At 43.5% G+C, this 14,393-nt stretch overlaps 1 protein-coding gene across 3 annotated transcripts in view; it reads left to right on the top strand.

Annotated features, from left to right (window-relative positions):
• LOC106573291 (ankyrin repeat- and BTB/POZ domain-containing protein 3-B) overlaps positions 1-14,393 on the top strand; it is a 139,638-nt gene that overhangs the window by 80,865 nt on the left and 44,380 nt on the right. For 2 of the 3 annotated variants that reach the window (XM_014148219.3, XM_014148218.3), the window contains exon 2: positions 10,664-10,813. In XM_014148219.3, the coding sequence (XP_014003694.2) occupies positions 10,664-10,813 (150 nt within the window). Of the gene's footprint in view, positions 1-1,953; positions 2,097-10,663; positions 10,814-14,393 lie in introns of those variants that run through there. The other variant, XM_014148220.2, reaches the window with a different exon arrangement.

The raw sequence follows: 14,393 nt of genomic DNA, 5'->3' as shown, positions 1-14,393 counted from the left end.
GAGCTAGGAACACAAGCATTTCGCTACACCCTCAATAACATCTGCTAAATATGTGTATGCGACCAATAAAATGTGATTTTGTTTGAAATTATACTGTTCCTTTAGGAGAACATCCTTTAGGTCCTAGGAGAAAATCCAGCAGGATCATTCACATTCATATTTTAGTATCATGCTGTAGTTACTGCCCTGGTTTCTTTTTATGCTGGGTTAGATGAGTAGACCTACTGAGTGTCATTTTAGACTTTAGCACTCAAGCTCCACCGCCACAGGGATTCTATTTCCATTTTTCGTTAAAATTGACTTTTTTTGTTTCGCATTCATATTGTATTGTCATATACAGCATGGATTCAAGTGGGACTTGAATGGTCCCAATTTTAACATGCGTCTGGATATGATGTCTTCCGTGTACAATGACCCAGAGGAAAATATCCCCCTGCAGTAAATCTCATTTTATGATATTAGTCATATTTTTAATTGCACCAGAGCCTCTGGAGCAATATGAGCAATTACTATAGCACAGTGTTGTGTTAAGTATCGTAAAATGGGTTGCGGAGTGCATTTGTCAACCATTCATTTATCCTCTCGACGACATATGTTCTAGTCATCGGGACTGTGATTTTATATAACAACGCTTTCACCATACACGCACAGGCACGGACACACACACATCCTGCCCTTTGTCCACCCTTTGTCCACTCTGATAAAATCAGATGGGGTTGATGTCAAGTGAAGGAATAGCCAGGACAGGTCGAGCTGTATCTGCATACTTTGGGATAGATACAGTCACAGAGGAATGATCAGAGCATAGTACCCACTCAGGGACTTCCTTCTTGTTCTCTCTCTGCTGCCTCTGATTGCTAGCATTGTCTGGAAAGCACCCTGCAAGGCGCATGCGACTCATGTATATTACACACAGGGGTATTACCCTTGACAGAAGAAATGTTATAACTAGAGGTGAATAACAGAAAGCAATTTAGCTATTACCTCAGGATAAAATAACAGGGCTTACAGAAAACCGTTTTTTTTTTTTCTCCGATTGGAGGGAATTGCGTAATGCAGGTTGGGGTTGTGTCCCTGTTGTGTGTCAATCAGACCTCATCCTCATTTCGTGTGTGATTGTGTGTGTGTGTGTGTGTCAGTATCATGACGCTCATGGTTTATCTCAGGCTGTCAGCTGTCTCTGTGTGATGCCATCCACCCGGGGCTGTGGCCAATCTGCTCTGGGACCTGGGATTGCTCTGTTCATTCTATCTGTCAGCCTCTCTATCGCTCTACCTGTCAGTTATCCTTCAGTCAGGCACTGTTATGTACACATGCACACACACCCAGGCCCAGTCATTTAATATAGATACAACTTGTTTGTTTTGTGTTCTCATTTTGAAGATGAGTAGCTAATTACAGAAGATGCAATGACGTATTGATTTCTCACAGAAAAGTCATTAGATAACCTTCTCGCAGAATGTTGTTCATTGAAACAGACAGGATATCTCATCAACATGCTGTCAAGAGGTAGTCTGGCCCCCCAGATCTGTTTATTCCATCTTGCCAACTCCTATGGCCGTTGTTTGGTGTGACAATGACCATGGGAGTTGGCAAGAAAGCACAACCAGATTTGGAAACAGACTAGTCAAGATTAGAGAGGAGACTAGATGAACATGCTCTGGGTGAATGGCGTACTAGGATCAGACAGTATGGAAGCATAGAGAGGCTTTCCATCTAAGTCAATGGTTCGTGACGCCATAACTATTGGAATCAATTGGCCGGTGTTTGTCAAATGACTGTCTATATATTCCTTTGGAATATAAATTGTTACACATGTATGCACTCTCATTTCCTTTGCCATTTATGTCGGCACAAAGGCATATTGGAAGTTCCTTTTTTCAGTGCTACACAGTTCCCCAAAATTCTGTTTCTCTCCTGGCCCTTTATACACTGAGCAGTAGGGGAGTTTTCAGATGTAATGGGAATTGTACTGGCTTGCAAACGGGTACAAAGGACTGAATGTATTCTTCATTCGCATGGCTGTCTGCGGGTGGCAACCCATTCCTCCAGTGCAACAAGGTTGAAAGAGGCAGAAAGCTTTGAATGCTTGACAGGTGGAATTCATGACTTTTGTTGATGTGTGTTTGCGCATGTGCAGATAGTACCCTTTGTGTGTGTCTGTGTGAGATCCTGGTTGGTTGAAATTGAAATGTAAGTTTCGAATGAACGCGTTACTGTAAGCAAGAAAACGACACATTATTCTCCTTACTGGGATGTATAGACTACTACTATGCACAGTTTGATGCATAATTATTTCTGTGTCGTAGTCTTGTGTTTCTTCGTGCGTGTGGTGTGCATGCGTTTGTGTGCGCATACAAATGTGCGTGTGCTTGCGTGTGAATGTGGGTGCGCTTGTGCACATGTGTATGTGTATGTACAGTATGTGCATGTTTACAATATGTGGCGTGATGGCGTGTTGAAATGCTCTCTCCCTAGACCATATTTTATTACTTATCCAAGCAGACACGTGCATGTGTAGAGATATTTTCTCCCAGTGCATGTGTGATCTAACTCCGTCAGAGTGGTTGTAACCGCCAACTCCCAACACATTCCTGTGGCTGGTACAGTACTAACCCATTAAAGATTTGTGGTCGGTGGCCGTCGTAGACCGTACTGTGGTTGCTGGGTATCTCATGCGAAGACCATACTCCAGCACTTGTACAGTCATCCCAGGCATGTGTCCCTCTCCTCTCCTCGCGTCTAACTCAGATCCAACTCTAGACATTTCACTCACAGCTGTATTTCTACCACTACAAAATATCAACGCATGACAGAGAATAAAGCTGTCATCTACAGCACTGTATGTTCTGTTTTCCCGCCTCTCGTACTGTCTACATCACTGTTTCTCAGGCTAGCTCCATCATGTCTGATCCCTTTCTGTATACATATGGCCACCATCTGTTCTGGCAGGGCGATGTCAGAGCCCAGAGTGGGCCAGCTCCATATCCCACTGGAGCCCACGTGCAGTATCAGGGTTAACCCCTTACAGACATACACTATATATATACATGTATGTGGACACCCCTTCAAATTAGTGGATTTGGCTATTTCAGCCACACCCGTTGCTGACAGGTGTATAAAATCAAGCACGCAGCCATCTCCATAGACAAACATTGGCAGTAGAAATGGCCTTACTGAAGAGCTCAGTGACTTTCAACGTGGCACCGTCATAGGATACTACCTTTCCAACAAGTCAGTTCGTCAAATTTCTGCCCTGCTCGAGCTGCCCCTGTCAACTGTAAGTGCTGCTATTATGAAGTGGAAACGTCTAGGAGCACGTAGCGTGTAAAAATTGTCTGTCCTCGTTTGCAACACTCACTACTGAGTTCCAAACTGCCTCTGGAAGCAACGTCACAAACCTAAGGTCACCATACGCAATGCCATGTGTCGGCTGGAGTGGTGTGAAGCTCGCCACCATTGGACTCTGGAGCAGTGGAAACGCGTTCTCTGGAGTGATGTGTCACGCTTCACCATCTGGCAGTCCAACAGATGAATGCATAGTGCCAACTGGAGGAGGAATAATGGTCTGCCCTTTCCTGTTTCAGCACGACAATGCCCCCGTGCACAAAGCAAGGTCCATACAGAAATGGTTTGTCAAGATCGGTGTGAAAGAACTTGACTGGCCTGAACAGAGCCCTGACCTCAACCCCATCAAATACCTTTGAGATGAATTGGAACGCCAACTGCGAGCCAGGCCTAATCGCCCAACATCAGTACCGACCTCACTAATGCTCGTGGGTGAATGGAAGCAAATCCCTCCATTTCCAATCTAGTGGAAATCCTTCCCAGAAGAGCGGAGGCTGTTATAGCAGAAAAGGGGGGACCAACTCCATATTAATGCCCATGATTTTGGAATGAGGTGTTCGATGAGCAGGTGTCCACATACTTGATACAGTACAATCTGTAGGGCCATATCAAATATGTAAATTTTTTGCCTGATTACGTTTAGTTTTTTCCTGAATTCAGTTTTCTCAGTTTTTTTTTCACGATTTGAGTCACACATTTCTAATAGAAAAACAACAAAATTGGATGTTGTATGTCCACAACAATGATTAAACCACATCAGAAAACTACTTTTGAGGTCTGAGTAAAAACTCTACGAAATGTTAATTTTTGGGTGTATATACCCTTGAAGAGACTTGCTTGGTTAGAGGTGTTTCTGTAGCACACGTGGTTGCAGAGTTGGCTAAACAAATCACCACTGGATTGATGCAAATAATCATGATATCATTCTGCCAGGTACTGTAGGCATAGATTACTTTGTAGGTAACATTTAATTGAGATTATTTTTGGGAAAGCCTTTCCATCTACCAGTCATCACATAAGCATCATCGCTAACGTCTACAGAAAGTGGTAGACAAACGTGCATACACAGACAGGGCCATTCCTGCGCCATTGCCTCTTCAGAAAGTTTGAAGTTTAAGGAAAACACTTATCCATTTTGTTAATGTCTTATCATAATCTTGGCCAAATTATTATTATTAGTATAATTTTTTTATAATATTAAATTCAATACGTTTAGTAGATTTCCCACTAAGTTCAAAACATTTTTGAATATTGTTGAATTACGTTTTAATGTCTGGATTCCGTGATTTCGTCCGCGTTTTCAGCGTCACGGGTTTTATAGGGCCCTGAATCTGCAAAGATGTAAAGGTAGAATAGGAAATACTCTCTCTCTGTCTCTTTCTCTCTTTTCTCTGTCTTTCTCTCTCTCAACCTTATTCTTCTTTGTTCATGTGTTTTTACATATAGACATTTCTCTTTCGCTCACTCTCTTTCTCTCTCTCGCTCTCTATCTCTTTTTATTTTGTTTAAGTCACATGAACAATTCACATTATTACAAGTTACATTATTCATCTTCAAAATCCCCTGCAACATTGTGCACAGTACACAGAGGACAGAGTGACTTAGCAGACAGAGAGTTCTCTATTTCAGTGTCGTCCCTGCTCTGTGGAGAAACCTAGGGAAACTAGTCCCATGGACCTGCAGAGTTTCTGGGGAAGAACCAGGCTCCGTGCATCCCTCTAAAATAGATTTAAGTGCAGGGTAAAGCCACATCGAAGTCACAACTCCAACAGTCAAGTCTGGGAAAGTCAGAGAGGCAGGGCCTGTCCCTGCCCCTGCATGCTAGGCATTCAGCCCTACAGACAGGGGGCGGTAGAGATAGACAACACAGCTAGGACAGTTATGACCGCATTGGCATGTGATATTACTTCTTCAAATGATGGGGAAAGTGAGACTGCATACTGCAGTGGTGCACCTCAGCCTACTGTAGTAACCGTGCTCTGTTCCCGCTTTTCTCCCCACATTTTGGTTGTTGTTTTTCTTCTATTAAGCCTATATAGTAGCTCAGATGGATGTGTGCTCATAACATTGATTACTTCAGCAATGAGTTCATAGTCAATGTTTCAGTGACATCGGCAAAGTAAACAGTAATGTTTTTTCTTTTACATTTAAAAGTTACTGTAACTACCATGTACTCCCAGCTGCAGTAGAACAGACTGTGTTCCAAATCATTGCTTTTAATGTCCCAGATCTTTTCTATGAGGCTGTATGAGACTGTCCACTTTAAAACAACCCTATTATTGAGTACTAAGCATTCATCATAGAGAGATGGGGGGGCTCCTGTATACATAAATGTATTCATCCTTCAGTAAAGTGGCTTGCCTGGAGGATCTCTTTCTCTCTCTCTCTCCCTCTTTCTCTCTCTCTCTCTCTCTCTCTCTCTCTCTCTCTTTCTCTCTCTCTCTCTCTCTCTCTCTCTCTCTCTCTCTCTCATGCATTAACCTCATGACTCAGTTGCTCACACATGTGGATAATTTGAATAGCAATAACAGTCACTTGGCACAGGTACACTGTTAGAAAAATGCTGCTATCTAGTACCTTAAAGGGTTCTTCAGCTGCCGCGCACAATTGGCCCAGCGTCGTCTGGTTTTGGCCGGGGTAGGCCCGTCATTGTAAATAACAATTTGTTCTTAACTGAAATATATATTTAAAAAAGGGTTCTTCAAAGGGTTTAAAAAAATAAATATATATTATTATTATTTTTTTATATATTTTTTTAAACCCTTTGAAGAACCCTTTTTGGTTCCAGGTAGAACCCTTTCCACAGAGGGTTCTAGATGGAACCCAAAAGGGTAGAACCCAAACCAAAAATGGTTCTCCTATGAGGACAGCCGAAGAACCCTTTTGGGAACCTTTTTTTCTAAGAGTGTAGTTAAAGGCAAATAGATGCAAAGGCTGAAATGTATTTTTCAAATGCCTGGTTTTTCAAACCAGTAACACACAATGGCTGGACAGGTGATACCCTGCGATTACTGGATCCCACTGCTGCCACCAAATGTCAGAGGGTCCTCTGTCATTGCAAAACAGATTCCTCTGTCATTTGTAAAACAACAACTTCAGACAATACAAGTTAATCATCTGCTCTCCGATGGCTGAATATTACCAGGTTTAATCCACAGCACAGTGACAGGGACATCATCAGGAGAGGAGTGCTGGCTTGGCTTTTTGTCACGCACAGAGAGAGAGAAAGTGGGTACTGTATTGTGGTTGTGGCTGGTGTGTGTGTAAGAACTCGAGCAGTTCTTCCCTGCGGGCTGTTGCTTCACTGGTTTGCATTAGAATGCAGTGAGTCACCTTGCCACAGCCAAGCCTGTGAGCAGCCTGCAATTCACTGTCAGCTGGTGCTGCACCATCACTGCATGATTCTGCACCCTGCGTCATAGTAACGTCAGGGAAGTTACTGCCAAAAGCTAATTTGCACATTTGCAAGGTGTTTTTCAAGCAAACACTCCTACATATAAATCAATTAATACATTTTGAGGAAAATTACAGGCTCAAAAACAGAGGAAACCACATTTTTTGTTTCAGGACATTGATACAGGTCTTTACTCTGGCCAAGTTTCACAGTAAACAACTCTCTAGAGCCCCTTGGTAATCCTGACTTTTCAATGATCTTCTGAGTAAAGCCTGTCCAGCTCCAGCAGAACTGTGTTGGTCTGACTGAAGGAAGGCCAAGGGATGGAGAGAGACAGAGGGAGCCGAGAGAGAACAGGAAGGAGTCTTAACTCGCTCATCAGTATGTCTGGCCCTTTTCTCTCCTTCTCTTCTTCCCTCCAGTCTCAGGTCTGGCACAGGCTGGACACCCATGGGCTAAGTGGATGCTCAGGTCATGTCCTGCATGTTGTGGTCCTCTGGGAAGAGGGTGCCAGCCAGCACAGCCAAGCTTATGACTTGCCTAGTTAAATAAAGGTTATGGGGAATCAAGGTGACACTTCAGTGTTTTTATTTATTTATATATATATATATATATATATATATATATATATATATATATATATATATATATATATATATATATATATTGTATTTTACCCCCCTTTTTCTCCAAAAACAAAGAGAGTCGCACACTCCATATGTATAACCTCCCAGTAATTTATTGGATAAGTGCAAACCCCCATTATTTTCCCCAATTTCAATCTTGTCTCATCGCTGCAACTCCCCAAAGGGCTCGGGAGAGGCGAAGTCATGAGTCCTCTGAAACATGACCCCTCCGAAACATGACCCGCCTAACCGATGTGTCAGAGGAAACACCGTTCAACTGGCGACCGGGGTCAGCCTGCAGGCACCTGGCCCACCACAAGGAATTGCTAGGGCACAATGAGCCAAGTAAAGTCCCCATGGCCAAACCCTCCCCTAACAACACTGGGCCAATTGTGCACTGTCCTATGGGACTCCTGGCCACGGCCAATTGTGGCACAGCCCAGAAATGAACCTGGGTCTGTAGTAACACATCTAGCACTGCGATGCAGTGCCTTAGACCGCTGCCCCACTCGAGAAGCCCCTACACGTTAGTGTTTTTGGAACTCATAGCATCCCCCTGAGTCCTCTTGGCGTGCCGTTTCTAGGTTTTAGTACACGATACTAGAAGCTTACCCCCAGAAAAATGTGGCTGTTGTTACTCTCCCCACACAAATGATTGGTATTTTGATAAATCACTGCACGTCAAAGGTGGAGGAACATGTGGTAACCTAGCAGCTCTCCCTGAGATCCCCATTTAGCTAGGTACTGTATATAATGGTGTGAAAGTGCTGGCAGGCGAGGGCGCGGGCTTGGGGAGAGATGCCAGGACAGCCCCACACTGCTTTAAGTGCTTAAAGCTGGATTACTTGGAGCATCGCACACGCTGCAGTTAAAGGGGCCACGTTGTCATCTAGAACGATATTAAAGAAGGTGTTTCAGAGAAATCCATGATATGCCCAGGTGGTTGTTGAAGGAAAATTGGTTGTTTCTTTGCCATTGGTGTACTGTAAGGTAGCCTGGTCCCAGATCTGGTTGTGCTCTATTGCCAACACCTACAGTCATTGTCATGATTTGCACAAACAGATCTGGGACCAGGCTACCTGTAAGGGTCTTTCCCCAAGGCATTGGTTGGTACTGTAAAGTTAGGTTTGGTTGTTGCTGTATCAGACATCTGACCCTATCCTAATATAGCAGATGACTGGGTCTAGTGTCCTTTGTTAGACGGACATGTGTTTGTACGTGGTCCAAGGTTGTGTACCTGACTGAGGTGTACAATGGGAGGGGTCACGGACACTGAGCAGTGCACTGTGGGTCTGCATCACACAACACCTGTTCTACCTGCGTCACGGCCCTCCATCTCCATGGTGACTAAGTTTCATCAGTTCAATACTCTGACCATCGCGACCCTGAAGGAGAAAAGCAAAAAAAGAAGAAATGTTTGGACTCAAAACAGAGGCCTCAGATCATTTAATATGTGTAACACATTAGTCTAATCATGTCCAATGGGTCAGAGGAGGATTACTAAATTCCCTTAAAGCCTGTTTATTCCTTGGAGACTGATGACTAGTGTACTGTATACTGCAGGGCTAGGCAGCAAGTCAATTCAATTAGCTGCATATTGAGAATGAGGAAGTGTTTGAACCAACGCTGCTTTCCCCTCTGTCTGGGGAGAATAGAGCCATTGGTTACAGCCATTTTTTTATTTGACACACTGCAGGTGTGAGTGGTGAGTGGGGGGAAGCAGTAGCAGCACTGCGCTGCTGTGGAAAAATATAAAATGTGGAAGTCTGAAATGGGACGGAAAGCAATCTGCCTCATCATCCCCTGAGCAGGAGAGAATGACTAATGTGCTTTGTGGCAGCAGCCATGATGAAACTGCCTCCACGATATTAGTTTAGGTAGAACACTCCATCTGAGCCAAACCGAAGAGGGATAGTTACATCATAGAAATATAAGCACATACCCTGATATCTGCAGAGCTAAATAGACGTATTTTAAACGAGGAACTATAATTTAACATGGCCACCTGATGGTTCAAATCTTAATAAAGAACACAATAAGCAGGTGTGGAATCGTGATAAAGTAAGGTGTCTCACGGCCATGATGGAAGTCGACATGAATATCCAGACTGGATCCACAAAAACAAGAAAAGCTACATTATTAAACTGTTTAGCAAACACTCTATACATTATATTACAGCTATTTACCGCTGAGCTGCACTTAGGAATGCCTCACAACAAGCATCTTGTATAGAAAATGGCGGACGGAGACAGGGAGACAACTATCAGCAGCAGTCTACCCCCTTCCTGAAACAGACAGCCATAAATACCAGTTGGTAACCATCTCACCTGGATTGGGTCATACCAACTCACTTAGCTAGAGAGGAGACATTATCTCTCTAAAATACATCACAGTAGCCGTAATAAATGCGATGGCATTCCAAATCCAACTGCCGTACAATTAATCAACTCAAAATAATACAGAGCTCTTACATGTACAGCATATTATCAAAGTAAGAAAATAGGAAGAAAGTAAACCCCTGTGTCCTAATTGGCGCCTTTAAACGGGGTATGAATCGGCAGCATAATAGCAAATGTTTGGACATAAATTCGGTAACAGGTAGAGTTTACCTGGTAGACAGTCAAATCAAAGCAGGCACCATCCCGCGTTGTAACAAATCATCTTATAACATTATTTTTTAATCTCTAAGCAGGCAGTCAAGTGGGACATTTCTGAAACTGAGGGGATGAAGTCTATCCTCTCCCTGCTCCAATGCCTCGAGTTGTAAACAACAAACAATTACACCCTAGCTCATCGACAGAGACTGCCAGGTGTTGTTCCTCACACACAGTGACTGCTGGCGTAGACAGAAACACAATACAGTACAAGATATGCACTCCTCAATGTCCCCTTCACAAAGATGGCTGACCATGAGCTTTGGGCCAAACCGTTCACCTGTTGCAGTGCAGTACAAACTGACATATTTAATGAACATTAGGCTTTCCTGCAATGGAAAAGTCACTTCTCCTCAATCAAAAAAGTACCCACTTGTGCTGTATTATTCTTCCTGCATGGGATTATTGTAATTTTCTACTTTTAGCTTATTTTACATTTTCTGATCCAAAAAGTATGGATCCATCATGAGACTGTCTACTGTTTTTACGCCTTTGTCTGTTCTTAACCACCTGTCTCTTTCCTCCTTCCTCTTCTTCCCTTTCATCCTACTCTTGTTCTCTCTCTCTCTCTCTCTCTCTCTCTCTCTCTCTCTCTCTCTCTCTCTCTCTCCCCCCTTCCTTTCCCTCTCTCCCTCCTCCAGGTGTGCTAAGCCTACCAGAGAGCCTGACTCTGCATCGGGACCAACAGCGGTCAGGGAAGAGTGGGGAGGGCCACGCCTACAGTCAGTCGGAGCTACGCTCCATCGAGCAGTGCCTGCTAGCCACACGCGTAGGCAGCATCTCAGAACTCAGTGAGTACACTTAGACTTAGATTGGGTTTTTACACTACCTTTTACATATGTTGTGTTTATGTGTGAGTGGGGGGGGGTTAGAGTTAGCATGTTAGAGTTAGCCCACTCAGGTCTCACTTTACCCCAGCAGAGGAATTACACATGAAGCATCCATGAAAATATGATTTGCCTTTCAAGATGTACCACAGAAGTCCTGATAACGAAGTCAATGTCCGAGTGTTCAATATCCATCCATTATTCAAACAATTTAAGGAGATACACATATGCTTTCAGGATCACTATGAAACATCTGTCTTTTTTCCCCATGTCTTCTTTCCCCATCTGTTGTAAGTGTTTTTGAATTCTAATGTGTATATATTTTGTGTTTAATGTGTATTTTATGTTGTATTACATAGGGCCCATTTGGAAAAGAGACCTAGATATAGGTATCAAATCAAAGCTTATTGGTCGCGTACACAAGTTTACAGAGAAATGCTTGTGTTTCTAGATCCAACAGTGCAGTAATACCTAGAAATACATATTTTTAAAAATAAACACACATAATCCAGAAGTGATATAGGATGAGCCATGACTAGAATACAGCATATACACTAAGTGGCCAGTGCCAACTTTAGCTGCAATGACTGCAACCGAATGCTTCCTGTAGTTGTTGATCTGTCTCTCACATCGCTGTGGAGGAATTTTGGGCCACTCTTGCATGCAGAACTGCTTTAACTCAGCAACATTTGTGGGTATTCAGGCTTGAACTGCTCGTTTCAAGTCCTGCCACAACATCTCAATTGGGATTAGGTCTGGACTTTGACTAGGCCATTCCAAAACTTGTGTTGCTTTTTAACCATTTTCATGTAGACTTCATTGTATGTTTTGGATCATTGTCTTGCTGCATGACCCAACTGTGCTTCAGCTCACAGACGACATGGGTCCCATTATGCCTGGCGAAAACCAAACACTGCATTCCACAGTAAGAACCTTAAACCAACGGTCAAGCATGGTGGTGCTAGTGTGATGGTTTGCAATGCTTTGCTGCATCAGGACCTGGACGACTTGATGCATAGAAGGAACCATGAATTCTGCTCTGTATCAGAGAATTCTACAGGAGAATGTCAGGCCATCCGTCTGTGAGCTGAAGCTGAAGTGCGGCTGGGTCATGCAGCAAGACAATGATCCGAAACACACAATCAAGTCTACATGAAAATGGCTAAAAAAGCATCACATTTTAAGTTTTGGAATGGCCTAGTCAAAGTCCAGACCTAATCCCAATTGAAGTGTTGTGGCAGGACTTGAAACGAGCAGTTCATGCTTAAAAACCCACAAATGTTGCTGAGTTAAAACAGTTTTGCATGCAAGAGTGGGCTTAATTTCTTCCACATAGATGTGAGAGACTGATCAACAACTACAGAAAACATTTGGTTGCAGTCATTGCAGCTAAAGGTGGCACAACCAGTTATTGAGTGTAAGGGGGCAATTACTTTTTCACACAGGGGAATTGGGTGTTGCATAACTTTCTTAATTAAATAAATAAAATAAGTATACATTTTTTGGGTCATTTGTCAACTCAGGTTCCCTTTATCTAATATTAGGTTTTGGTTGAAAATCTGATAACATTCAGTATAAAAATATGCAAAGATAGAAAACATCAGAAAGGGCAAATACTTTTTCCCTTCACTGTATTACCTCATTGGCCACCTCGTTCATGAAAATGGTTCGCTCCTACAGACAGTGATTCACATGGCTGTGACTTGCTATATAAAGCAGGCAGACAGGCATCGAGGCATTCAGTTACCTTTCAATTGAACGTTGAAATGAGCAAAACGAGTGACCTAAGCGACGTTGAGCATCGTATGATCGTCGGTGCCAGGTGCCGGTTCTGGTATCTCAGAAACGGCTGGCCTCCTGGGCTTTTCACGCATGAGAGTGTCTAGAGAATTGTGCAACAAACAAAAAACATCCAGTCAGCGGTAGTCCTGTGGACGAAAACAGCTCGTTGATGAGAGGTCGAAGGAGAATGGCAAGAATCGTGCAAGCTAACAGGCGCGCTACAAACAGGAGTGTGAAGAATGGCATCTCGGAACGCACATCTCGTCGGTTCTTGTCACGGATGGGCTATTGCAGCAGACGACCACACCGAAAAAACCTTGCCTTGAGTCCAGGTTCCTGTTGCGTCATGCTGTTGGCAGAGTCAGGATTTGGCGTAAGAAGCATGAGTCCATGGCCCCATCCTGCCTGGTGTCAACGGTACAGGCTTGTGGCGGTGGTATAATGGTGTGAGAAATGTTTTCCTGGCACACTTTAGATCCCTCGATACCAATTGAGCAATGTTTCCATGGCCTGAAGAATTCAAGCTGTTCTGGAGGCAAAGGGGGGTCCTACCCAGTACTAGATGGGTGTACCTAATAAATAAAGTGACCACTGAGTGTACGTATAAAGTGGGTGAAAGAGTATGTAAACATTATTAAAGTGACCAGTGTTCATTAAATCTATTGAAGTGTATACTGTAGTGTATGTGAAGAAGTACTGCAACTGTTCCCCAGGTCCCTGCTGTAAATGAGAATGTTTTTCTTAAGCAACAAACCTCGTCAAATTAATACACTGAACAAACATATGAACGCAACATTTTCAAAGATTTTAGTGAATTACAGTTCATAAAAGGAAATATTTCACATTTAGCAGATGCTCTTTTCCAGGGCAACTTCCAATGCATACATTTTCATACTGGTCTCCCATGGAAATCGAACCCACAACCCTGGCATTGCAAGCACCATGCTCTACCAACTGAGCCACACAGGACCAGTCAATTTAAATTAATTAATTAGGAAAAAATCTATGGATTTCACATGACTAGGAATACAGATATGCATCAGTCAGTATCTGGTGTGACCACCATTTGCCTCATGCAGTGTGACACATCTCCTTTGAGTTGATCAGGCTGTTAATTGTGGAGTATTGTCCCACTCCTCTTCAATGGCTGTGCGAAGTTGCTGGATATTGGCGGGAACTGGAACACACTGTCGTACACGTCGATTCAGAGCTTTCCGAACATGCTTAATGGTTGACATGTCTGGTGAGCATGAAGAGCATGAAGAACTGGGACATTTTCAGCTTCCAGGAATTGTGTACAGATTTGGGGCCAGGCATTATCGTGCTGAAACATGAGGTGATGTGCATTCAAATTGCCATTGATAAAATGCAATTGTGTTTGTTGTCCATAGCTTATTCCTGCTCATACAATAACCCCACCTCCACCATGGTGCACTCTGTTCATAACGTTGACATCAGCAAACCCCTCGCCCACACGACGCCATACACGCTGTCTGCCATCTGACCGGTACAGCTGAAACTGGGATTCATCCGTGAAGAGCACACTGCTCCAGTGTGCCATTGGCCATCGAAAGTGAGCATTTGCCCACTGAAGTCGGTTACGACGCTGAACTGCAGTCAGGTCAAGACCCTAGTGAGGTCGGCAAGCACGCAGATGAGCTTCCCTGAGATGGTTTCTGACAGTTTGTGCAGAAATTCTTCAGTTGTGCAAACCCAGTTTCATCGGCTGTCCGGGTGGCTGGTCTCAGACGACCCCGAAGGT

This window comes from Salmo salar, chromosome 16, assembly GCF_965601325.2.
Source record: "Salmo salar chromosome 16, fSalSal1, whole genome shotgun sequence".
In the NCBI taxonomy this organism is placed as follows: Eukaryota; Metazoa; Chordata; class Actinopteri; order Salmoniformes; family Salmonidae; genus Salmo; species Salmo salar.
The sequence above is the reverse complement of the archived record's forward strand: the minus strand, read 5'-3'. Positions and strand labels throughout refer to the sequence as shown.